We start from the raw sequence: 22,003 nt of genomic DNA, 5'->3' as shown, positions 1-22,003 counted from the left end.
GGAAGTACATAAAACCCAAAACAGATCATTTAAGTGGTATTTTAACCGAGTTCATTCTTGTCAAGTCCGCAATCCAATGGTGGGAGTATGGATTTGCCTACATGAGTCCGCAGGGGAGACGTTTCCCATAAATCATAGACCGTAACGCAGGTTTTTTGCCTAATCCGGTGATTGGGTAAAAACCGGGCAAAATAGAGTCTTTACTGATCCCATGCAAAAATGTTGCAGTGCATTGGAATAGGGGCAAACAAAAATGATAAATCAAAAAAGCAAAATTAAAAACGGCACCCTCTGCTGGAGCCGATTCCTGACCTTACATCCTCCTATACAAAGGCCGAAGAGACCGGAGCGTATCCCCAACCTACCCACCACCCCATTCCCATCTAAGGTGGGGTGCAATGAACTTCTGGATGTTTTGTACTTTTTTGGAGACATTGATTGCGGAAAACGGGAGAGGGCCGGTCTGACCTGGGTGCTTCTTCTCATATACCGCATAGAAGCTGGACCGCCTCCTACCGGGGCTGTGGAGTTGGAGTCAGTTTTAGGTGTAGTGGGAAGTAATGTACCGACTACAAAACCGGCCTCAAAATAAAAATATGAAATATTATCTGTCATTAATATTGTATCTATTTATTAAATGCATAGCTTATTGCATATTTACTCACGGGAATTTAGAAAAGTTTTTTGTTAAAATATTTTCATTAGAATTTGTTTTTGATGTTCTATTTAAAGGGGTATTCCAGTAGTGAAGGGTTTTTACTAGTTTTCACCTATAAACTGGATAGGTGATAACTGGAAGATCAGTTATGGTCCGAATGCTGGGACCCTCATAGATCGCTGGAACGAGGTTTCCGTATCACACGTTTAACTGGAGCAGCGGTCCTGCATGTGCGCTGCCGGTCAGGCATGTGCGCTGCCGCTTCATTCACTTTCTATGGGACTGACAGAGATAGCGGAGAACAGCGCTCATCTATCTCTATCAGTCCCATAGAAAGTGAAAGGAGCGGCAGTCGAGCATTCAAACAGCGTTTGGACCGCCATCGATTTACCAGTGGATAGCTGAAAACTGGTCAAAACTTTTCACTACCGGAATATAACATAATGGTGATGAAGAGCCTGTTACCAGTTTACGGCAGTAAATTTGTTATCACTAATTATTATACATGAGACATTTTTAAAGAAGTTTGAGCTGGAGTCAGACAGTGAACCCCTGGCTCCTACCCTCTAATGGGGCCATATGGGTCCAAAAATTGCAAAGTTTTGGAACTCCTCTGTATTCCTGAGCAAGAGGAGACCTGTACAAAAGTATATTGACCACTTTTGATATTTTCAGGGACCAAATGTTAACAAAATAAAAATGTACAGTGGTGGAGAAGTCCCAGGAGCCAGAGAGCCCAAGGGCACAGAGACTTTTTGGGTTATTTTCTATTGGTGTCAATGGCAGCTCTAGTAACAGGCCATAGAGAAAAAAAAAGTATTTTCTTCTGTCTAACCAGTTACTAAGGTAAAATGACTCAAATTTCTGGTTTTGCTCCTATTCTAATAACCCTAGAAAAGATGAAATTGTCAAAAGCAGCTCTGTTAATAGTCAAGCGCACTACTCCTTTTCAAAAACATACCAAAAATTTCATAGGCAGAGCAAAACAATCACAATTACCTTAGGGAAATGATCATTATTGACCAGGGATATTAATTCTTCTTCAAACTTCTCCAAAGACGGATAAAGTAACAAATACAGTTTATCCAGGTAACAAGTGATGGTCTTCTGTAAATGAGGTTTCTTTAAGGCGTCACCTTGAAATTACAAATAAAGTTTGGTCAATTATAAAACATATAACAGGGGACTCAGAAGCTACAAATCCCCTGCATTGCCATAGAGCAAAATGATAAAATTCTGCCACCACTAGGGGGAGCTTAGGAGCCTACTGGATACTGTTTGTACATTGAACTCAATAATAACAAAGTATGCATTAACCCTTTAGTGCCCTCCAAAACCTATTTTCATGGCGGTCACTAACAGGACTTCGGCTAGGGCACTGCCTTTTCACTGTGGCCTAGTCTAAGTCCTCCACGGGTATGGGTGCTCGGCTGCCTGATGCTCTAACGTCCGGGATCAAAGTTACCTCTGATCCTGGACGTTTCACCCCTTGTCGCGGTCAATAATGATCGCGACATGTAAGTGGTTTCAGACGGATGCAGATTCCTCTGTCACTCATCAGCAACCCACAAATGCGATCAACAGGATTCTTGCAATCAAAATAAAGCAGATGTGAACAGAGCCTTAGATTGGGATCTCCACCAGTGCAAGAAACAAATAAATTCTATGTGCAACACTCTGGCACTATATTTAATTATTTATTATTGCATATATAAAGCACCAACATATCCGGTAGTGCTGTACAGAGAGTCATATCAATCTCTGTCTCCAATGGGTCTAAAAATCTAAAATTCCCTATCTCACATGCACTAGTGTCAACTTCATCAGTATGTTTTTGGAGTGTGGGAGGAAACCAGAGAAAACAGAGGAAACCCACCAAACATGGGAAGCACATACAAACTCTTCGCTGATGTTGCCCATGGTTGGATTTGAACCCAGTGCTACAAGGTTAACAAGGTGCGCCAAAGTGCTAACCACCGTCCTAAACCCTGACCCTCCGCGCTCAGCCCCCACCCTCCGCGCTCAGCCCCCACCCTCCGCGCTCAGCCCCCACCCTCCGCGCTCAGCCCCCACCCTCCGCGCTCAGCCCCGTGCTAACCCCTGAGCCACCGTGCTAACCCCTGAGCCACCGTGCTAACCCCTGAGCCACCGTGCCAAACCCCTGAACCACCGTGCTAACCCCTGAGCCACCGTGCTAAAATCTGAGCCACCGTGCTAACCCCATAGCCATCGTGCTAACCCCTGAGCCACCGTGCTAACCCCTGAGCCACCGTGCTAACCCCTGAGCCATCGTGCTAACCCCTGAGCCATCGTGCTAACCCATGAGCCACCGTGCTAACCACTGAGCCACCGTGCTAACCACTGAGCCACCGTGCTGGTGAAGGTAAACATTTCAGAATAAATTACGGCCAATGACTATTCATTTGTTACGTCGCAGAGGCTAAAATGATAAAATCATGCCTATCATCGATTGCTATGAGCAGCAGCACCTTAGATTTTCTCTCCCCACACATAAATGTCCTCTTTAAATCACCTTCTCTTCCAACACTTTCAATTTTATAAGAAGAATTTGTATGTGTTTAGTGGGGTCTGTGGGGGACGGCGGGTGTTCTCACAGTACAATGGTCATGAACATAATAAAAGCGGGACAATAACAAACAAACCACAGCTTAGGCTCAAAGCCAAGGAACCTTTCATCCAAGCATTTGCATTTCTTATCAAGCTCATTTAAGCCGCGTGTTGGACTCCAATCCAACTTATGTAAACAGGTGAAGGAACGGCGTTCCAGTAAAACGTACCGCTGTCATTAATAAAATATGGCCCAATGCACAAACATGCATGTTAATTGTGTTCTCCTTGTTTGTTGCCCTGCTGTAATAAATTAGTTTCTATTCTAAATCTGTCTTTGGGGGTTTGACTGCAGATATATTTCGGTGTTGCTGCTGTTTGCAGATCTCGGAGGGGACGTAACCGCTGCTCCCCTCTGATATAGGAAATGTCAGAGCAACCGTGCGCGTCTCCAGACTGCACATTTATATTCTCTTATCACTTGTTTAATAATAGAAACTGTAGAAATTGTTCTTTTTTCAGTTACTCTGTTCAAGTGCTTACATGCTATACTACTCACAGGAACCCGGGACTCGGAACAGAAGAGTTATTATGTGGAGAATTACAAATGGAAATGAAGAACTTTCTTCATCAGAGTAGAAACTTTACCACAAATCCTAGGGTAATATTATACTATAGTGATTCACCATGAGGTCAGTATTATAGTAGTTATATTCTTGTATATAGGGGTCAGTATTGTAGTTATATTCTTGTATATAGGGGCAGTATTATAGTAATTATATTCTTGTATATAGGGGGCAGTATTATAGTAATTATATTCTTGTATATAGGAGGCAGTATTATAGTAGTTATATTCTTGTATATAGGGGGCAGTATTATAGTAGTTATATTCTTGTATATAGGGGGCAGTATTATAGTAGTTATATTCTTATATATAGGGGGCAGTATTATAGTAGTTATATTCTTGTATATAGGAGCAGTATTATAGTAGTGATATTCTTGTATATAGGGGGCAGTATTATAGTAGTTATATTCTTGTATATAGGAGCAGTATTATAGCAGTTATATTCTTGTACATAGGAGCAGTATTATAGTAGTTATATTCTTGTATATAGGGAGCAGTATTATAGTAGTTATATTCTTGTATATAGGAGCAGTATTATAGTAGTTATATTCTTGTATATAGGAGGCAGTATTATAGTAGTTATATTCTTGTATATAGGGGCAGTATTATAGTAGTTATATTCTTGTATATAAGAGGCAGTATTATAGTAGTTATATTCTTGTATATAGGGGGCAGTATTATAGTAGTTATATTCTTGTACATAGGGGGTAGTATTATAGTAGTTCTATTCTTGTATATAGGGGCAGTATTATAGTAGTTATATTCTTGTATATAGGTGGCAGTATTATAGTAGTTATATTCTTGTATATAGGAGCAGTATTATAGTAGTTATATTCTTGTACATAGGAGCAGTATTATAGTAGTTATATTCTTGTACATTGGGGGCAGTATTATAGTAGTTATATTCTTGTATATAGGAGCAGTATTATAGTATTTATATATATATTTGTATATAGGGGGTAGTATTATAGTAGTTATATTCTTGTATATAGGAGCAGTATTATAGTAGTTATATTCTTGTATATGGGGGCAGTATTATAGTAGTTATATTCTTGTACATAGGAGCAGTATTATAGTAGTTATATTCTTGTATATAGGAGCAGTATTATAGTAGTTATATTCTTGTACATAGGGGGCAGTATTATAGTAGTTATATTCTTGTATATAGGGGGCAGTATTATAGTAGTTATATTCTTGTATATAGGAGCAGTATTATAGTAGTTATATTCTTGTACATAGGGGGCAGTATTATTGTAGTTATATTCTTTTATATAGGAGCAGTATTATAGTAGTTATATTCTTGTACATAGGGGGCAGTATTATAGTAGTTATATTCTTGTATATAGGGTCAGTATTATAGTAGTTATATTCTTGTATATAGGAGCAGTATTATAGTAGTTATATTCTTGTATATGGGGGCAGTATTATAGTAGTTATATTCTTGTACATAGGAGCAGTATTATAGTAGTTATATTCTTGTATATAGGAGCAGTATTATAGTAGTTATATTCTTGTACATAGGGGGCAGTATTATAGTAGTTATATTCTTGTATATAGGGGGCAGTATTATAGTAGTTATATTCTTGTATATAGGAGCAGTATTATAGTAGTTATATTCTTGTACATAGGGGGCAGTATTATAGTAGTTATATTCTTGTATATAGGGAGCAGTATTATAGTAGTTATATTCTTGTATACAGGGGCAGTATTATAGTAGTTATATTCTTGTACATAGGGGGCAGTATTATAGTAGTTATATTCTTGTATATAGGGGCAGTATTATAGTAGTTATATTCTTGTATATAGGAGCAGTATTATAGTAGTTATATTCTTGTATATAGGGGCAGTATTATAGTAGTTATATTCTTGTATATAGGAGCAGTATTATAGTAGTTATATTCTTGTATATAGGGGGCAGTATTATAGTAGTTGTATTCTTGTGCATAGGAGCAGTATTATAGTAGTTATATTCTTGTACATAGGAGCAGTTTTATAGTAGTTATATTCTTGTATATAGGGGGCAGTATTATAGTAGTTATATTATTGGATATAGGGGCTGTATTATAGTAGTTATATTATTGTATATAGGGGCAGTATTATAGTAGTTACCATTTTGCATATAGGGGGCAGTATTATAGTAGTTATATTATGAGAAAATATATGAATATACAGTATGAGACAATCTGAATTCTAACTATACTTACCCCAACTGACCATATAGTTAGTATTTTCACATAGGTCAGTGCTCACCTGTCTCATCTCTCCCTAGGACAAGGCCAGGAATTCTTTCTGATCCAGACACAAGAATATTCGGTGGGAGCAGATGAGAAACCTCTTTCAGTGTGTTGTGTATCTTCACATTGTACTGAATATGGCTCTTCTCAATCAACGTCATATGTTTGTTCACTGCAAGGAAACCATTACAGGCCATGAGATTAGAAACCAAGTTGTGTCAGTTTCAACTAGGGATGTGCATCAAAGAGTGGGGGGACAATTCTGTTATAGATTGCAGCATGAGACATCATACAGTTAGAAAAGTGTCTAAGGAAAACTCCTAAATGCAAAACCAAGTAAACAGGATGTCTTAACAAATCTCTATATTAAAATGCATGGGAACACTTTCGAATGGCATTGTATAAGGGAAAAAATAGTCAGCTTTTTTTTTTTTGTAACCGAAACACCATTACTCTTGTCCACTGGCCGTGTCTGTTATTTCTATCTCACACCTTGTTTAGAGTGGGAAGGTAAGACTAGCACTGAGGGACTCTCCTCAGGCAAAAATGAATGCTTGGTTACATCTAGCTGACCTTATTCAGCCGCGCATTTTTGAGGTCATGCTGGGACTTCCTGCTGGGCGAGAGGTAGAAAGAGCTGAACAAAGAGCTTCTTCATGACTCTTGCAGAGACCACACACTGTCAAATGTGGGTGAAATAAAAAAAGAAAATATGATATATGTTCTTTTATGTGTTTTTAGCTTTTGCCGGAGGGAGTTTTAGTGTTCACAACACCTGTTATGTGCAAAATGACTATGAAAAGTAAACAATCACTTCATCATGTCAATCATGTGAAATATTCAGTTTCTCTTCTTCATACAGCATGCTTTACACAGTTTGAGTTAGGTCCAAAAACACAAAAAAACTATTAACTGTAAAAAATGGTCTGGTAAAAAAAATACATAAAATTATATTTTGTTTTACAATTTTCATACTAAAGCTAAGAATCTCATCCGGAATATTTCGCCATGGCAATGGTTTCATTAATAGGAGATAATTCTTTGGTCCAGGATTGAGAATCAATTAAAATTTAACTTTCGTGTCTTCAAAGAACTTGAGACAATTTGGACAATCTGCTGCATTATCCATAAGTGGTTTAGCAGAAAGCTACTTTTAGTGTTTTTCTTGAATTCTATCTTCGCCCTGATCATTCTTGCAGGCGCCCAGCACAGCACAGCATGGTAATTAGCTTATGTGCCTGGCAAAAAGCTCTGCAAATTATTATACACACAAAAAAAATTACAATTGTTCCTGTAGGAGTAATGCTTCATGACGCGAGAGAGTACCCGGTGCTTAACTCGTTCAGTGCTGCAAGACTGGTGTCATTTAAAGTGGATTTGTCCGATTAAATCTCTGCATATGACAAGGTCAGGTCTGCCGTCCTATAAACCAAAACGGTATAAAAAATAAAAATAAAAAAAAAATTATATATATATATATAGTGCTGTTTGGCTAATAGGAGTGTTCAGAGAATACAGCGGACTCCTAGATATGAGTCTGATGTATTCAGGAGTAGAACATCCCCACAATCCCCCCACCTCTCCTGCCCCCCTCACAGTGATGGATGGCTGATGTGTGTGCAGATACAAAGCAGCACGTCAATCACTGTGAGGGGGCGGGGAGAGCGCTCTACTCATGAATACACCGGACTCATAACGGAGTCCAGTGTATTATTTGATCGCTACTATTACTCAAATGGCACAGTAACTCTTCTTGCCATTTTGGATAATAGGAGAACGGATCTTCAATGTGCTCCGCTTACATAGAGCAGCATAGTCTGATGACAGATCCACTATACACAGTGGGACGAAAAAAAACGTACACTAAGAAGGGAGGCATCATAGCAAAATCAAAATGCTCCTTATCTTTAAAGGGTAACTAAGCATTTAAAAAGACTTTTGAAATGTTATATTGACATGTCAGGAGTTTTGATTGATGGGGGTCTGAGAACGAAGACCCCCACTGATCGGTAAAAGGAAGCGGTAGAAGCGAGCGCTGTGCCGCATCGTTTCTGAACGGCTTTCCTCGGAAATCCTGTACACTGCTCACTCATACACCGCTTGCTCGACTTTCCGAGGAAAGCCAATCAGAAACAAAGCCGTACAGCGATCACCTGACTGCTTCTGCCGCTTTGTTTTATCGGTGGTGGACCCCTCCAATTACAAATTCTGACATGTCACTATGACATGTCAAAAGTCTATAAAAGTTTAGTGACCCATCCCCAGGCCACGGGTATCTTCTGCCTATAACGTATATTGCCCGGCACTACTGACAAGAGATGGTAGAGAAAGGCAGACAATTCCCTTTTATCCTCAGCAGCACAGAGTACTTAAGGAGAACAGTGGGAGAGATTTATCAATGGTGTTGTAAAACGCATGGTGTAATAAGAGGGCGAAAATGGTGTGAATTACGACACATTTATCAGAATGGTGAACGCATAATGATAGACGTGCAACTCGCTAGTTATGTGAGACAGGTTTACTCTTCAATTTCTTGCTATAGTAGCGCCAAAAATGGTGCACGGCATTAAAAAAAATGTATTTCATTTTACGACTTCTTTGCCACGCCCCTTTTTCTAGACGCTTTTCAAAACTGTCGAAGAAGGTGCAAAAAGTGTCTAAAACACATAATGAATGTGGCGCGTGCCATGTCATCCTGCAGCATTTTGATCGTAAATCTCCGACCACCGTGCTGATCTTGGGTGGGAGAGAAGGGTATCAACATGTCTACTTATGTGATTATGCCAGTGAGAACGGGGCTGTATGTGACAGGACAGTATTGTAACATGAGTAAGAGGTCACTGACACACAAGCAGCACAGAGTATTTCAGAAGAAAATGTGCTGATCTAGCAGGAGGCTGTGACCTGCCCACTTATAAGTTCAGGAGCGTTCGATAGTGGCATGGGCAGTGTATAGTTATAAGCTTTCCCTATATGATTGAACGAAATGCACCCAGCCTTCTTCCGTAATTCTTGAAAAAAGTGATAATTTCACATTTCTGCAAAAACGTTGTTTCATTTTAGAGAATTAATTACCAGCGGCGGCGCCGGCGCCATAGTGCAGAAAATAACATTTATACAATTACTCAACATAAATAACCAAAAAAGAGAATAATAAAAATTCACGGCCTGTGATTAAATAGAGAACATGATGTATGTTCCCACGTGTGATGAGGTGCGGCGCGAGGAGAACCTGCAATTACGTTTTATCAGCGTACATACAAAAGAAAATGAAGAACATCTATCTTTCATACGTGTTTCTATATTCCTTCTCGTTTTCCTCCAGGCTGATTTAGATTCTCTCCAATACTTCAATTTTTATGGTGGTTTATCAAGGAAGAATAGATAAATTACACAGCTCTTCCCTATGGTGGGCTGAAAAGGCTCTTAATGGAAAAAATAAAATAAAAGTATTTTCACATAAAGCTACACCCTGCAGCTTTTTGGCACCCCCAGTGGACAAAGCTGAGAATTACAACATTGTTATTCATGGTAATCCTTGGTAGGCTACAATCTGTGGCAAAGCTGGAGAGGGTACAGAGGCAGCAGTCAGAACTAGGCCCCTACTCCTGAGGCCCCATACACCTCACTGCCTCCTCCGCATCTCTATGGTAACAGACAACAAATCCTGTGTAGTCTGATCCTGCGGTTATACTCTCTTCCATCTGTCCCCTACTGTTGCAAGACGTAGCAGACAGACAGATATAACTGCAAGATCAGACTACGCAGGATTTGTTGTCTGTTACCATGGAGATGTATACATATCCATAGGAGCTGCAGACACAAAACAATAAGACATTTTCCCGGCACACACTGGCTCTGTTGCTTGCTTTTTTTTTTTTTATTTAAAGACGCATTTCGGCTTTACATAGCCTTTCTAAATACAAATAATGTCATGACATGGTAAAAAGTCATCTCCAGTTAGATGGTGTGCTTGGCAAAGCTTTTGGGTTCCAAGAAATTCATGGTACAGAGAAAGTAGAAATTCTTGACCACCTATGTAAATTGAGAAGTCGGATCCTTCTTAGCCAATCAGAGGCGCTTATAAGGCTCACATGACTTCTGTCGGCATAGACTCTTTCAGACTTACCTACTAACTTCTCTTTAATGCGGCATGTCACCGATTAATACGTTCGTCTAAAAACAGATGATTGCTTTGATATAATGGTGAAGGGGAAATAAAATATATTAAAACTTACGTTCAGCCAAGTCCTTAAAAGCTGGATGCAACAATGCTCGAGGTGATCCATGGTAAAGAGTCAACCTAAAAACAAAACAGAAAAATTACAAGCAGTCGCCTTATGCAACTTACACGACGTGACATGAAAAAGAATGCTCAGAAAATGACAGGTCCTAAAAGTCAGATCAGTGGGGGTCCGACAGCTGGGACCCCCGGGATCCTGAGATCTGGTAGGTGTTGGTGTCAACACCTACCAGAAAATGTCAGAGTGTTCTCTCTCCATTGAAATTAAACTCCACCAATCCCAAGAGGCAGAGGTCATCCACTGATCCCATGAATGGGCTGGTGATGATGCCAACTATCAATGGAAAACAGTCACTTGGTTAGCCACCACCGAAATGAATCTGCGCCGATCTCTAGGACAGGCTGGCACTGGTGCTAACCATCAATAGAAAATGTTGGAGTGTTCTCTCTCCATTGAAATGAATCCCCACCAATCCCAAGAACCAGGGGAGTAGTTATAGGGGTGCAGAGGTAGCAGAACAGACCAGTTTTGGCACCAGTTATTACTGGAAAATGGTCATGCGGTCACTCTCTACTGAAAGGAACTTCCACTGATGACGAGAATGGGCTACTCATGGTGCCAACCATGAATGGAAAATAGCCACTTCGTTATCCACCACCGAAATGAAGCTGCACCAATCTCTAGGACAAGTTGGCACTGGTGCCAACCATCAATTGTAAAGGAGGTCACCTCTCTGCTGAAATGACCCAGCACCAATTCCTAGAATGGGCTGGTATCAACTATCATGGGAAATGGCTGTTTGGCTAACCCTCTACTGAAACTAGCGCCAATAGAGAGCGGTGAGCTGCCATATTCTATAGCTGCAGCGCCAGCATAATCGCCAAACCAGTCCCCAGTACGGCTCAGTGCCCGACGAAGGTCTTACGACCGAAACGTTGCACATGTAGCCTCTGGCATATACTGAAAAAAATAAATAAATCTACGCTAAATACTACAAATGTGTGACGAATACAATTCTTTTGACCTCTACTGAAACCAGTCACAACCAAACCCAATAACAAGCTGGTGCCGTGGAATGATCACCCCTCCGATAAAAATAAAGCACCACCAGATCCCAAGAAAGAGCTGGTACTTATACCAACATGAATGCAAAATGGGCACAGGTTCGAAGAATCGAGAACGGACCGATTCCAACCACCAGTGCAAAGAACTTTTTGCCATAAAATAAAGGGTTACAGAAGTAAGAAAACAGGGGCCAATTGTCCGCCACATAATCTGGCGTGGAAAAATCTATTGCGCGGCGAATAATTCTATGAATTCTATTCGGTTTTATATTTTTGAGAAACTTCCCGAATAACTGACTCATGATTAATATTCTACGAGCGGCAGATTGACCTCAGGAAAAAAAAAAAGTGCCAACGCTTCATGCTCCGGTAACTTAATATCTCTCTAACCAAATATTCTATTAGACATCCATTTCATTCTTCCCATCAGCAGAACATTACATACAGCGATACAGACGTCTCTTTAGAGAACCGTGTCTCGGATAATGACAGTTCTCTCGTCCAGATGACTGTATTGCCACATTTATTAGGCAGTTTGTGTGGGATCTCTGCCTTTTCAGGCGGCACGTTCAGCCGTGTAATCATATACACAATATGCTATTACATCAATCTAAATGAGAAAGCGTCCTCCGAATCACACCCAAATAAAGCAGTAAATATTTTCAAATATTATTTCCTCGTTTTTTTGTTTTTTTCCTCTCCGTAATGCAAACTGAGGAACAGAAGCCATCTGGGCGCCTTACGATGCCAGTTTTTAATTTGAGAATGCAAAAACACACAACAATCATGAGGCTCCTCAACAAACACCCCCTAATTCTGTGCTCGGAAATGAAATGTCTTCAAGCCCTGGCAGCGGTCACAAATTATATTTTTTGGGGAAGTTTCTTCATTTTTAGGGTCTTGAGAGATATGAGAAGTTAACGTCAATGGTGGTGTCCACCTCAGGATCAGAAAGAAGGGGTGAGGCACTCAGTAATGGTCCTGGACCCTTTCAATGGTGGTCAGAGCTTTCCATTACCTAGAACCTTTAATTGAATATATCTTTAGAAGAACCTCAGATCTCAACTCCTTGTCACACATGGCCCAACACAACCACATTGAAAGAGTCTGGGGAATGTTAAAGTTCGGGAATATTGCCAAGCTCCATCATTATGGGAATTGGTGGTGGTACCAACACATGAACACCTAACAACGTTGTCTTCTGATACTTCACTATGCTGTCAAAATAACTTAAAATAACTAAAAGCCTCAGGATTGGCCATCAATAGCTGATGGGTCGGGGTCCAACTTTCGGGACCACGACCCAGCCTTTTCTCTCATTGAAGTGAATGGGAGAAGGCTGCAATACCTGCTAATCGCCACTACATCAGTGTCGATCACTCACAGTGAGCAATAAGAAATGAAGGGGAAGCAGCGCTCGTACAAGTGCTGCGTCCCCTTCAAAACCGCTGATCAGCGGCAGTCCCAAAAGTCGGACCCCGACCCATCCGCTATGAATGGCCTATCCTGAAGATAGGTCATCAATTTTTAATGGCTGAAAAACCCGGACCTGTCACTAGGTCTTATAGGTTGAACTGGTTGACTGACCTGAATAGCGCAGTCTCCCTGATTCCAGCGCTGTTTTTTTTTCCTGGACCTGTCCATTCCAGAGATATGGCCCACTGTTGTGTTTGCAAATTCTATACTAAATTTGCTGTAGTCAGCCAACAGGGCGTTTAACTACCTTCAAGCTGCCTCGCGCTGATTGGTCAACGTCAGAGGCAGAGAAGCTAGCTCCACCCCGTTGGCTAACTACAGCATATAGGGACTCAACACAACAGTGGGGGCATATCTCTAGGAATAAAGAAAAACAGCGCCGGAATAAGGGAGACAGCGCTATTCAGGTCTATTAACCATTTAAACTTATATGACCTAGTGACAGGTCCTCTTTAAAGGGGTCCTCTACTTTAGACAATACCTACATATTAGAAGGGTCCCTTGGCAATAAGCTGATCACAAAGTGTCTCTCTGCTCGGACCCCCAGCGATCAGATGTAATATGTGGGGAAACCTGGCAGTGAGTGTTCAATTTCCCTGCAGCGCCTCCAAAGGGGAAATTAAGTATTACACAGTGCACATTCCTGTCAATTAGTTTTCTGGGTAATGCAGGGCCATGTAGGGCAGCAATAACAAGAGCTCTTTACCTGATAAGGGTGCCCTACTGTAGGGTCTAAAGACAGGCAGATGTCTCGATGATTGTCTACGATCACCCTAACTCATCTGTTCTGCTGCTTGGCTCTGTTCTTCTTCTTTATGTATATACTTTATATTATCCATTGAATACTGTACACATCGTCTTCTGAAATGTATATACACTCTATATTATCCGTTGCATACTATATACCAGGATCATTTAGCTATTCGGTTTTGTGCCATATTACCAGGCCGGTCACCATCCTTGGAACTTTTGAGCGGGTCTGAGGGACATGTGAGTCCTGCCGTTTCCTGACCTGAATACGCCTATGACCCTATCCACGTGTGACACACATTACATATGCAATATATCAATGTATAAGCAGAATACATCATATAAATCTACGCATTGTCTAATTTCTCTCTTTTGCTTGTGTGATTCTTCACTTAAATAAACAGATCAGTCACCCAAGATGGACAAGTATGGGTTTTGGTGGCCGGTAAGACAATCCAGAAGGAAGCAATGATTCAGATTTCTTCAGTGCTGCGTTACCTCTTCTGCTGATTCACTTGACCCTCCTCTGGTTGGCTGGGAAACAAACGCATCAGCCCAAAGCCGCACGATGATTCCTGCTGCGTGCCATCTTGTCTTCTGGTTATACATACGACTTCAACCACTGCGACAATACCAGGATCATTCAGGGATGTATATAAATATACAGTCTGAAAGACAAGGGAAGGATGAAAGCGTCTTTTATATCGTTGCACAAAATGAGTCGGTAAAATTACAGTTGGCGTAGCATGATGAGACTTGTAGTCCAACAAATGGCTGGATGTGAGCCAATGCTTGTCTGCTACTTCTCTCTAGAAGTAGAGCTCCAGTAGCTGATGAGTTCCAGGTTGCACTTCCACCATGTGGTCAAAAGTGGTATTGCAAAATATATTATTGTTGGTAAAGGGGTATTCCAGTTCCAATAAATAAAGTTTATTTATTATATCATGAAAAATAATGAAATTTTCCAATATACTTTCTGTATCAATTCCTCATGGTTTTCAAGATCTCTGCCGGCTGTAATATAATAAGAACTTTCATTATGGATACAATCTGTCCTGATGATGTGATGGACACACAGGTGCACGGCTCGTTACAAGACACAGCTCTGATAACTGTACAGTAACAAGCCATACAGCTGTGTGATCAGCACATGAGCAGGACACTGGAAGCAAACAATGACGAATTCTATTGAATGACAGCAAGCAGAGATCTTCAAAACCGTGAGGAATTGACACAGAAAGTGTACGGCAAAATTGCATAACTAATCATTATACAAAGAGTAAGATGAAATTGTAATAAACCTTAAAGATGACATGAAGAATCAGTGTCTACCCACTTCTCCTGCGTATAGAAATGTTCTACAATAGTTTACACCTCCACCATGTGGTCAAAAGTGGCATTGCAAGCTTAATTGTAATATTATAATAATAATAATAATAATAATAATAATAATAATAATAATAATAATAATAATAATAATATTACATTAGAACAGGAATAATAATTATTATAGAATGTCTTGTAGTTCAACAACAGCCTGACAATCAATTCTCACCCCCTCCGACTTGTTTTAAAGCAGCTGGAGTTTAAACTGGTGGAGAAAATTTCACACTTCCATCATGTGGTTGAAAGTGGTACTGCAACATATTATTTTTTTTATTATTATTATTATTATTATTATAATATAAAAAATACTTTAGATATATCTATTTTATTTTTTTTATTTGACTTTATGAAGAACATGTAGACATAACCCAACCTCTGAAGAAGGTAAATTAAATAACTTGTCTCTATAAAACTCATTTTCTCCTAAACACAATGGAGATGTAGAACATAAAGTTACATTACTTAGAGCTGGCGCAGAAATGAGAATGTGATTTTGTGTGAAGGATTTAAATGAAATATCGTCTCCTCTCCCATTCTGCATTCATTTAGAAAACTATAAATGCACATTACAAATAACTCCTGACATTTAAAAACACTGCTTCCCCGCAGCTACATTAATTCCTCCTCATTTTAAAATCATCTTCACATATTCCCAGATCAGAGATTCATTTGATCAAGTCACGGCGGACTCGGAGGACTGACCAATTATTGCATACAAGTTCTTACAGCGGGGGGGGGGGGGTCTGTTTTCTACAGACCAGTCACATTATGAAGCAGGAAAGGTCACAGTAGATGCTCAGACGCCATTCTTGTGGCAACGCTCGAGACGATTTTTACAAACGATCTTTAAATACGGACGCATGGGTGAAGATGGCGCCATAGTTGGGGACAGAATCTTTGAAAAAAACCTCTAAAGGCTCTATGGAAAAACTAGAAATAAAGATCAGGTGTCACACTGCGTATGAGCCCTCCGTATTTCCTGATATATATTTCCAATGGAAGGCTCTGACGTATGCCACGGTATGGGCATATAGTGGCACATGTCGCCCATAAGGTAGTATTGTAAAAATAAGCATAATGTGCGGTAAATATCTTTTAACCGTATACCCCTGTATGGAATGGCGTAGTTGACCACACTATTCAATAGTGAAGAAAAAAAAATGGTATATCGACGCATACCTGCCCAACGTATGCCAAAGGACGTATACATTGATGATCATCGGAACCGCACGATCACGACGCGGGGCAATGAGCCGGAGGGGGGCCACCCCCCCCCCCCCTTACTCCTTAGATACCGTGATCGGGATTGACCACGGCATTTAAGGGGTTAAACGGGCGGGCTCAAAGTGATCTTTGATTCCGCCCGTTGCAGTGAGGTGACAGCTGTATTACACAGCTGTCATCCGTTAAGTATGGGGCGGGCTCAGCCCGCTTCATACTTCCCTTTATCGCTTATCACGTAGTTACTTGATAATGCGTTAAGGGGTTTTCTGGGCATCCTCTATAGCTAGCTAATCCTTAGGATAGGTCAACAATATCACATCGGTGGGGGTTCGACTCCCTGCACTCCCACCGATCAACTGATTGATGGGGGACACAGTATTTTACAGTTTACATGCACAGCGCCGTACACTTCCGTAGTGGCTGTGCCTGGTATTGCAGTTCTAGACCCAGTCAACTGAATGGAACGGATTTGCAATCCCAGGCACAGCTGCTACGGATGTTTACGCCGCCGTGCCTGGTAAACCCGAATGACGCGGCCCCTTCAGTCAACTGATCGGCAGGGGTGCCAGGAGTCAGACCCCCATTGATCTGATATTGATGACCTATCCTAAGGATTAGCCATCAATATAAAATGCCTGGAGAACCCCTTTAAAGGGTGTCTGCATCTGCAACCAATGCCTTTATTGCTCCAATGAACCTAAAAACGGAGCAACTTTGCAAATTCTCTTGATTAAAAACGTCCGACTGTTTGTGTATACAGCTACTCTAAAGACCTAAGTGTCTCCATGGTAACAGACTACAAACTAACCCTGTGTAGTCTGGTCTTGCAGTCACACGCTGCTCTTCCATCTGCCCCCTTTTCTACGTTCTGTAAATTAGGAAGACGAGTGAGCAGAGGCAGTGGACTAACACATAACTGCAGGATCAGACTACACAGGGTTTGGTTGTAGTCTGTTACCATGGAGACACATAGGTCTGTATAGGAGCTGTATACACAAAACAGTAGGAGATTTTTAAATCAAGGCAATTTGCAAGGTTGCTTCATTTAAAAACAAAAAAAGAAAATTTGATTGATTAGAGCAATGAAAGACACTGGCTGCAGAAGCAGACATATATGTTCATATGCAGCTGCGGTGCTCTGTTTAGCCTGTACATAGTTATAAATGGGACTCCAGCTGTAAGGTTGTCGTTTTTACCGGTGAAGTTTCCAATTTCCTAGGAAATGAAATAACCTTTAAGTGGAGTGAGGGGCAAAACTTGTAGGAAAACCACAAGCACGGAGAGAACAAACAAAATCCATGCAGACTTGCCCTTGGTTGGATTTGAATCCAGTACCCCTGTGCCAACCGCTGAGCACAATACAAGAGGATTTTCCCACGATAGAGAGGTAATAAAAGTCAGATAGACAGGGGTGCTGCCTCCAAGACCCACACGTATCAGTAGAACAGTGGTCTTCCGACCCCCATTTAACCAGATAAGACGACCGCCATTCTCATCATTGAGGTGGAGAATGAATTAAGAGACGGCCATTAATTCCGGTCACATACAGGACCACCTCTCCGTTCATTCTGTATCTGGACCCGGCAGCCGGGTCATCACGAGAAAACAGGGTCAGACAACCCCTATTCTCCAAATAGGTTGGGTCCCAGAAGTGGGAGTCCAACCTATCAGACTTTTATGATGAATCCTGTAGATAAGCCATCGATATCTGTGATGGAAAATCCCTTTAAAGTGTCACTATAAATACGTCCTCCCGCAGATCTCACATTCGGCGTGGTAAGACAGAGGTAGAACGCTGGATGGTAAAGTTACTGAGTTTCTTATAACGCCAGAAGAGTTACAGGTGCTGCTCTGATGATTAGGACCCTGGCACGTGACTCTTCTGCCATTGTACGGTTGCCTCAGTAACTGCCCAACGTTCTGCCAGCGTTTTATCACGCCCATCGTCGTCAGATCAGGAGGATGTAATTATAGTGACACTTTAAATCTGCAGAATAAATGCTCCTCTAACTTTTATAAAAACAGGAAATTGCCAGAAAAATGCAAAACTTTGTAAAGAAACAACAGCTGACAATGGGAGCGTCAGTGAGCGGCAGAATTCCCAGATCGCACATATTATCATTATTCCCGGTGTGTTATTATTATTGCTCCCTATTTGCCAGAGAATCTGTGACATTCAAACCACATATTCCCTTATCTCTATTTGACAGTTACCCTCCATGACGGGATAAACAGATTTCTGAATCATTTCAGGCACGCTCGGATTTAGTGCCCCCATCCTCGCTGCACACACACCATTTAGCACTGGTGCTCAGTTTTCATTTTTCATCAGAACAGACATAATGAAAATGACACGGAAAACGGCGAGCATGCTGCGAGATCCTGACAGATAGTTCAGGGAGATTATTCCAAGAAGGTCATAAAAACAAAGAACAATCATCGTCTTTATTACAGATGTATGCTAATGACAAACACAGCTCTGCAGCTCCTCCTCACACAGGAACTCAGCAAATATTCTCCTCTGTTCAGGTCTACATAAATGTCTATAGGGGGCAGTATTATAGTAGTTATATTCTTATACATAGGGGGCAGTATTATAGTAGTTATATTCTTATACATAGGGGGCAGTATTATAGTAGTTATATTCTTATACATAGGAGGCGGTATTATAGTAGTTATATTCTTGTATATAGGGGGCAGTATTATAGTAGTTATATTCTTGTATATTAGGGGGCAGTATTATAGTAGTTATATTCTTGTATATAGGGGCAGTATTATAGTAGTTATATTCTTATACATAGGAGGCGGTATTATAGTAGTTATATTCTTGTATATAGGGGGCAGTATTATAGTAGTTATATTCTTATACATAGGAGGCGGTATTATAGTAGTTATATTCTTGTATATAGGGGGCTGTATTATAGTAGTTATATTCTTGTATATAGGGGTAGTATTATAGTAGTTATATTCTTGTATATAGGAGGCAGTATTATAGTAGTTATATTCTTGTATATAGGGGGCAGTATTATAGTAGTTATATTCTTGTATATAGGGGGCAGTATTATAGTAGTTATATTCTTGTATATAGGAGCAGTATTATAGTAGTTATATACTTGTATATAGGGAGCAGTATTATAGTAGTTATATTCTTGTATATAGGGGCAGTATTATAGCAGTTATATTCTTGTATATAGGAGGCAGTATTATAGTTATATTCTTGTATATAGGAGCAGTATTATAGTAGTAATATTCTTGTATATAGGAGCAGTATTATAGTAGTTATATTCTTGTATATAGGGGGCAGTATTATAGTAGTTATATTCTTGTATATAGGAGCAGTATTATAGTAGTTATATTCTTGTATATAGGGGGCAGTATTATAGTAGTTATATTCTTGTACATAGGGGGCAGTATTATAGTAGTTATATTCTTGTATATAGGGTCAGTATTATAGTAGTTATATTCTTGTATATAGGGGCAGTATTATAGTAGTTATATTCTTGTATATAGGGGGCAGTAGTATAGTAGTTATATTCTTGTATATAGGGGCAGTATTATAGTAGTTATATTCTTGTACATAGGGGAAGTATTATAGTAGTTATATTCTTGTATATAGGGAGCAGTATTATAGTAGTTATATTCTTGTATATGGGAGTCGGTATTATAGTAGTTATATTCTTGTACATAGGGGGTAGTATTATAGTAGTTATATTCTTGTATATAGGAGCAGTATTATAGTAGTTATATTCTTGTATATAGGGAGCAGCATTATAGTAGTTATATTCTTGTATATGGGGGGCAGTATTATAGGAGTTCTATTCTTGTATATAGGGGCTGTATTATAGTAGGTATATTCTTGTATATAGGGTGCAGTATAATAGTAGTTATATTCTTGTATATATAGGAGGCTGTATTATAGTAGTTATATTCTTGTATATAGGGGGCAGTATTATAGTAGTTATATTCTTGTATATATAGGGGGCAGTATTATAGTAGTTATATTCTTGTATATAGGAGCAGTATTATAGTAGTTATATTCTTGTATATAGGGGCAGTATTATAGTAGTTATATTCTTGTATATAGGGAGCAGTATTATAGTAGTTATATTCTTGTATATAGGAGCAGTATTATAGTATTTATATTCTTGTATATAGGAGTCAGTATTATAGTAGTTATATTCTTGTACATAGGGGGCAGTATTATAGTAGTTATATTCTTGTATATAGGGGCAGTGTTATAGTAGTTATATTCTTGTATATAGGGGCAGTATTATAGTAGTTATATTCTTGTATATAGGCATTAGAATTATAGTAGTTATATTCTTGTATATAGGGGCAGTATTATAGTAGTTATATTCTTGTATATAGGGGCAGTATTATAGTAGTTATATTCTTGTATATAGGGGGCAGTATTATAGTAGTTCTATTCTTGTATATAGGGGCAGTATTATAGTAGTTCTATTCTTGTATATAGGGGGCAGTATTATAGTAGTTATATTCTTGTATATAGGGGCAGTATTATAGTAGTTATATTCTTGTACATAGGAGCCATTATTATATTAGTTATATTCTTGTACATAGGAGGCATTATTATAGTAGTTATATTCTTGTATATAGGAGCAGTATTATAGTCGTTATATTCTTGTATATAGGGGGCAGTATTATAGTAGTTATATTCTTGTATATAGGAGCAGTATTATAGTAGTTATATTCTTGTATATAGGGGCAGTATTATAGTAGTTATATTCTTGTATATAAGGGGCAGTATTATAGTAGTTATATTCTTGTATATAGGGGCAGTATTATAGTACTTATATTCTTGTATATAGGGGCAGTATTATAGTACTTATATTCTTGTATATATATAGGAGAGGTATTATAGTAGTTATATTCTTGTATATAGGAGGCAGTAATATAGTAGTTATATTCTTGTATATAGGGGGCAGTATTATAGTAGTTATATTCTTGTATATAGGCATTAGTATTATAGTAGTTATATTCTTGTATATAGGGGCAGTATTATAGTAGTTATATTCTTGTATATAGGGGCAGTATTATAGTAGTTATATTCTTGTATATAGGGGGCAGTATTATAGTAGTTATATTCTTGTATATAGGGGCAGTATTATAGTAGTTATATTCTTGTATATAGGGGGCAGTATTATAGTAGTTATATTCTTGTATATAGGGGCAGTATTATAGTAGTTATATTCTTGTATATAGGGGCAGTATTATAGTACTTATATTCTTGTACATAGGAGCCATTATTATATTAGTTATATTCTTGTATATAGGGGGCAGTATTATAGTAGTTATATTCTTGTATATAGGGGCAGTATTATAGTAGTTATATTCTTGCATATAGGGGGAAGTATTATAGTAGTTATATTCTTGTACATAGGAGGCATTATTATAGTAGTTATATTCTTGTATATAGGAGCAGTATTATAGTCGTTATATTCTTGTATATAGGGGGCAGTATTATAGTAGTTATATTCTTGTATATAAGGGGCTGTATTATAGTAGTTATATTCTTGTACATAGGGGGCAGTAGTAAAGTCGTTATATTCTTATATATAGGAGGCAGTATTAAAGTAGTTATATTTTTGTACATAGGGGCAGTATTATAGTAGTAACATTCTTGTATATAGGGGCTGTATTATAGTAGTTATATTCTTGTGTATAGGGGGCAGTATTATAGTAGTTATATTCTTGTGTATAGGGGGAAGTATTATAGTAATTATTCTTTATATAGGGGCAGTATTATAGTAGTT

The 22,003-nt window shown here is 39.2% G+C and overlaps 1 protein-coding gene across 1 annotated transcript in view; it reads right to left on the bottom strand.

The window, feature by feature from the left end:
- NPHP4 (nephrocystin 4) overlaps window positions 1-22,003 on the bottom strand; it is a 159,787-nt gene that overhangs the window by 103,341 nt on the left and 34,443 nt on the right. Inside the window, exons 4-7 of the mRNA XM_075839481.1 lie at window positions 14,118-14,287; window positions 10,324-10,388; window positions 6,102-6,257; window positions 1,658-1,794 (exon numbers count right to left, since the gene is read on the bottom strand). Of these exons, the coding sequence (XP_075695596.1) occupies window positions 1,658-1,794; window positions 6,102-6,257; window positions 10,324-10,388; window positions 14,118-14,287 (528 nt within the window). The remainder of the gene's footprint in view (window positions 1-1,657; window positions 1,795-6,101; window positions 6,258-10,323; window positions 10,389-14,117; window positions 14,288-22,003) is intronic.

The sequence above is a fragment of the Rhinoderma darwinii genome, chromosome 10 (genome assembly GCF_050947455.1).
Source record: "Rhinoderma darwinii isolate aRhiDar2 chromosome 10, aRhiDar2.hap1, whole genome shotgun sequence".
Classification (NCBI taxonomy): Eukaryota; Metazoa; Chordata; class Amphibia; order Anura; family Rhinodermatidae; genus Rhinoderma; species Rhinoderma darwinii.
The sequence above is the reverse complement of the archived record's forward strand: the minus strand, read 5'-3'. Positions and strand labels throughout refer to the sequence as shown.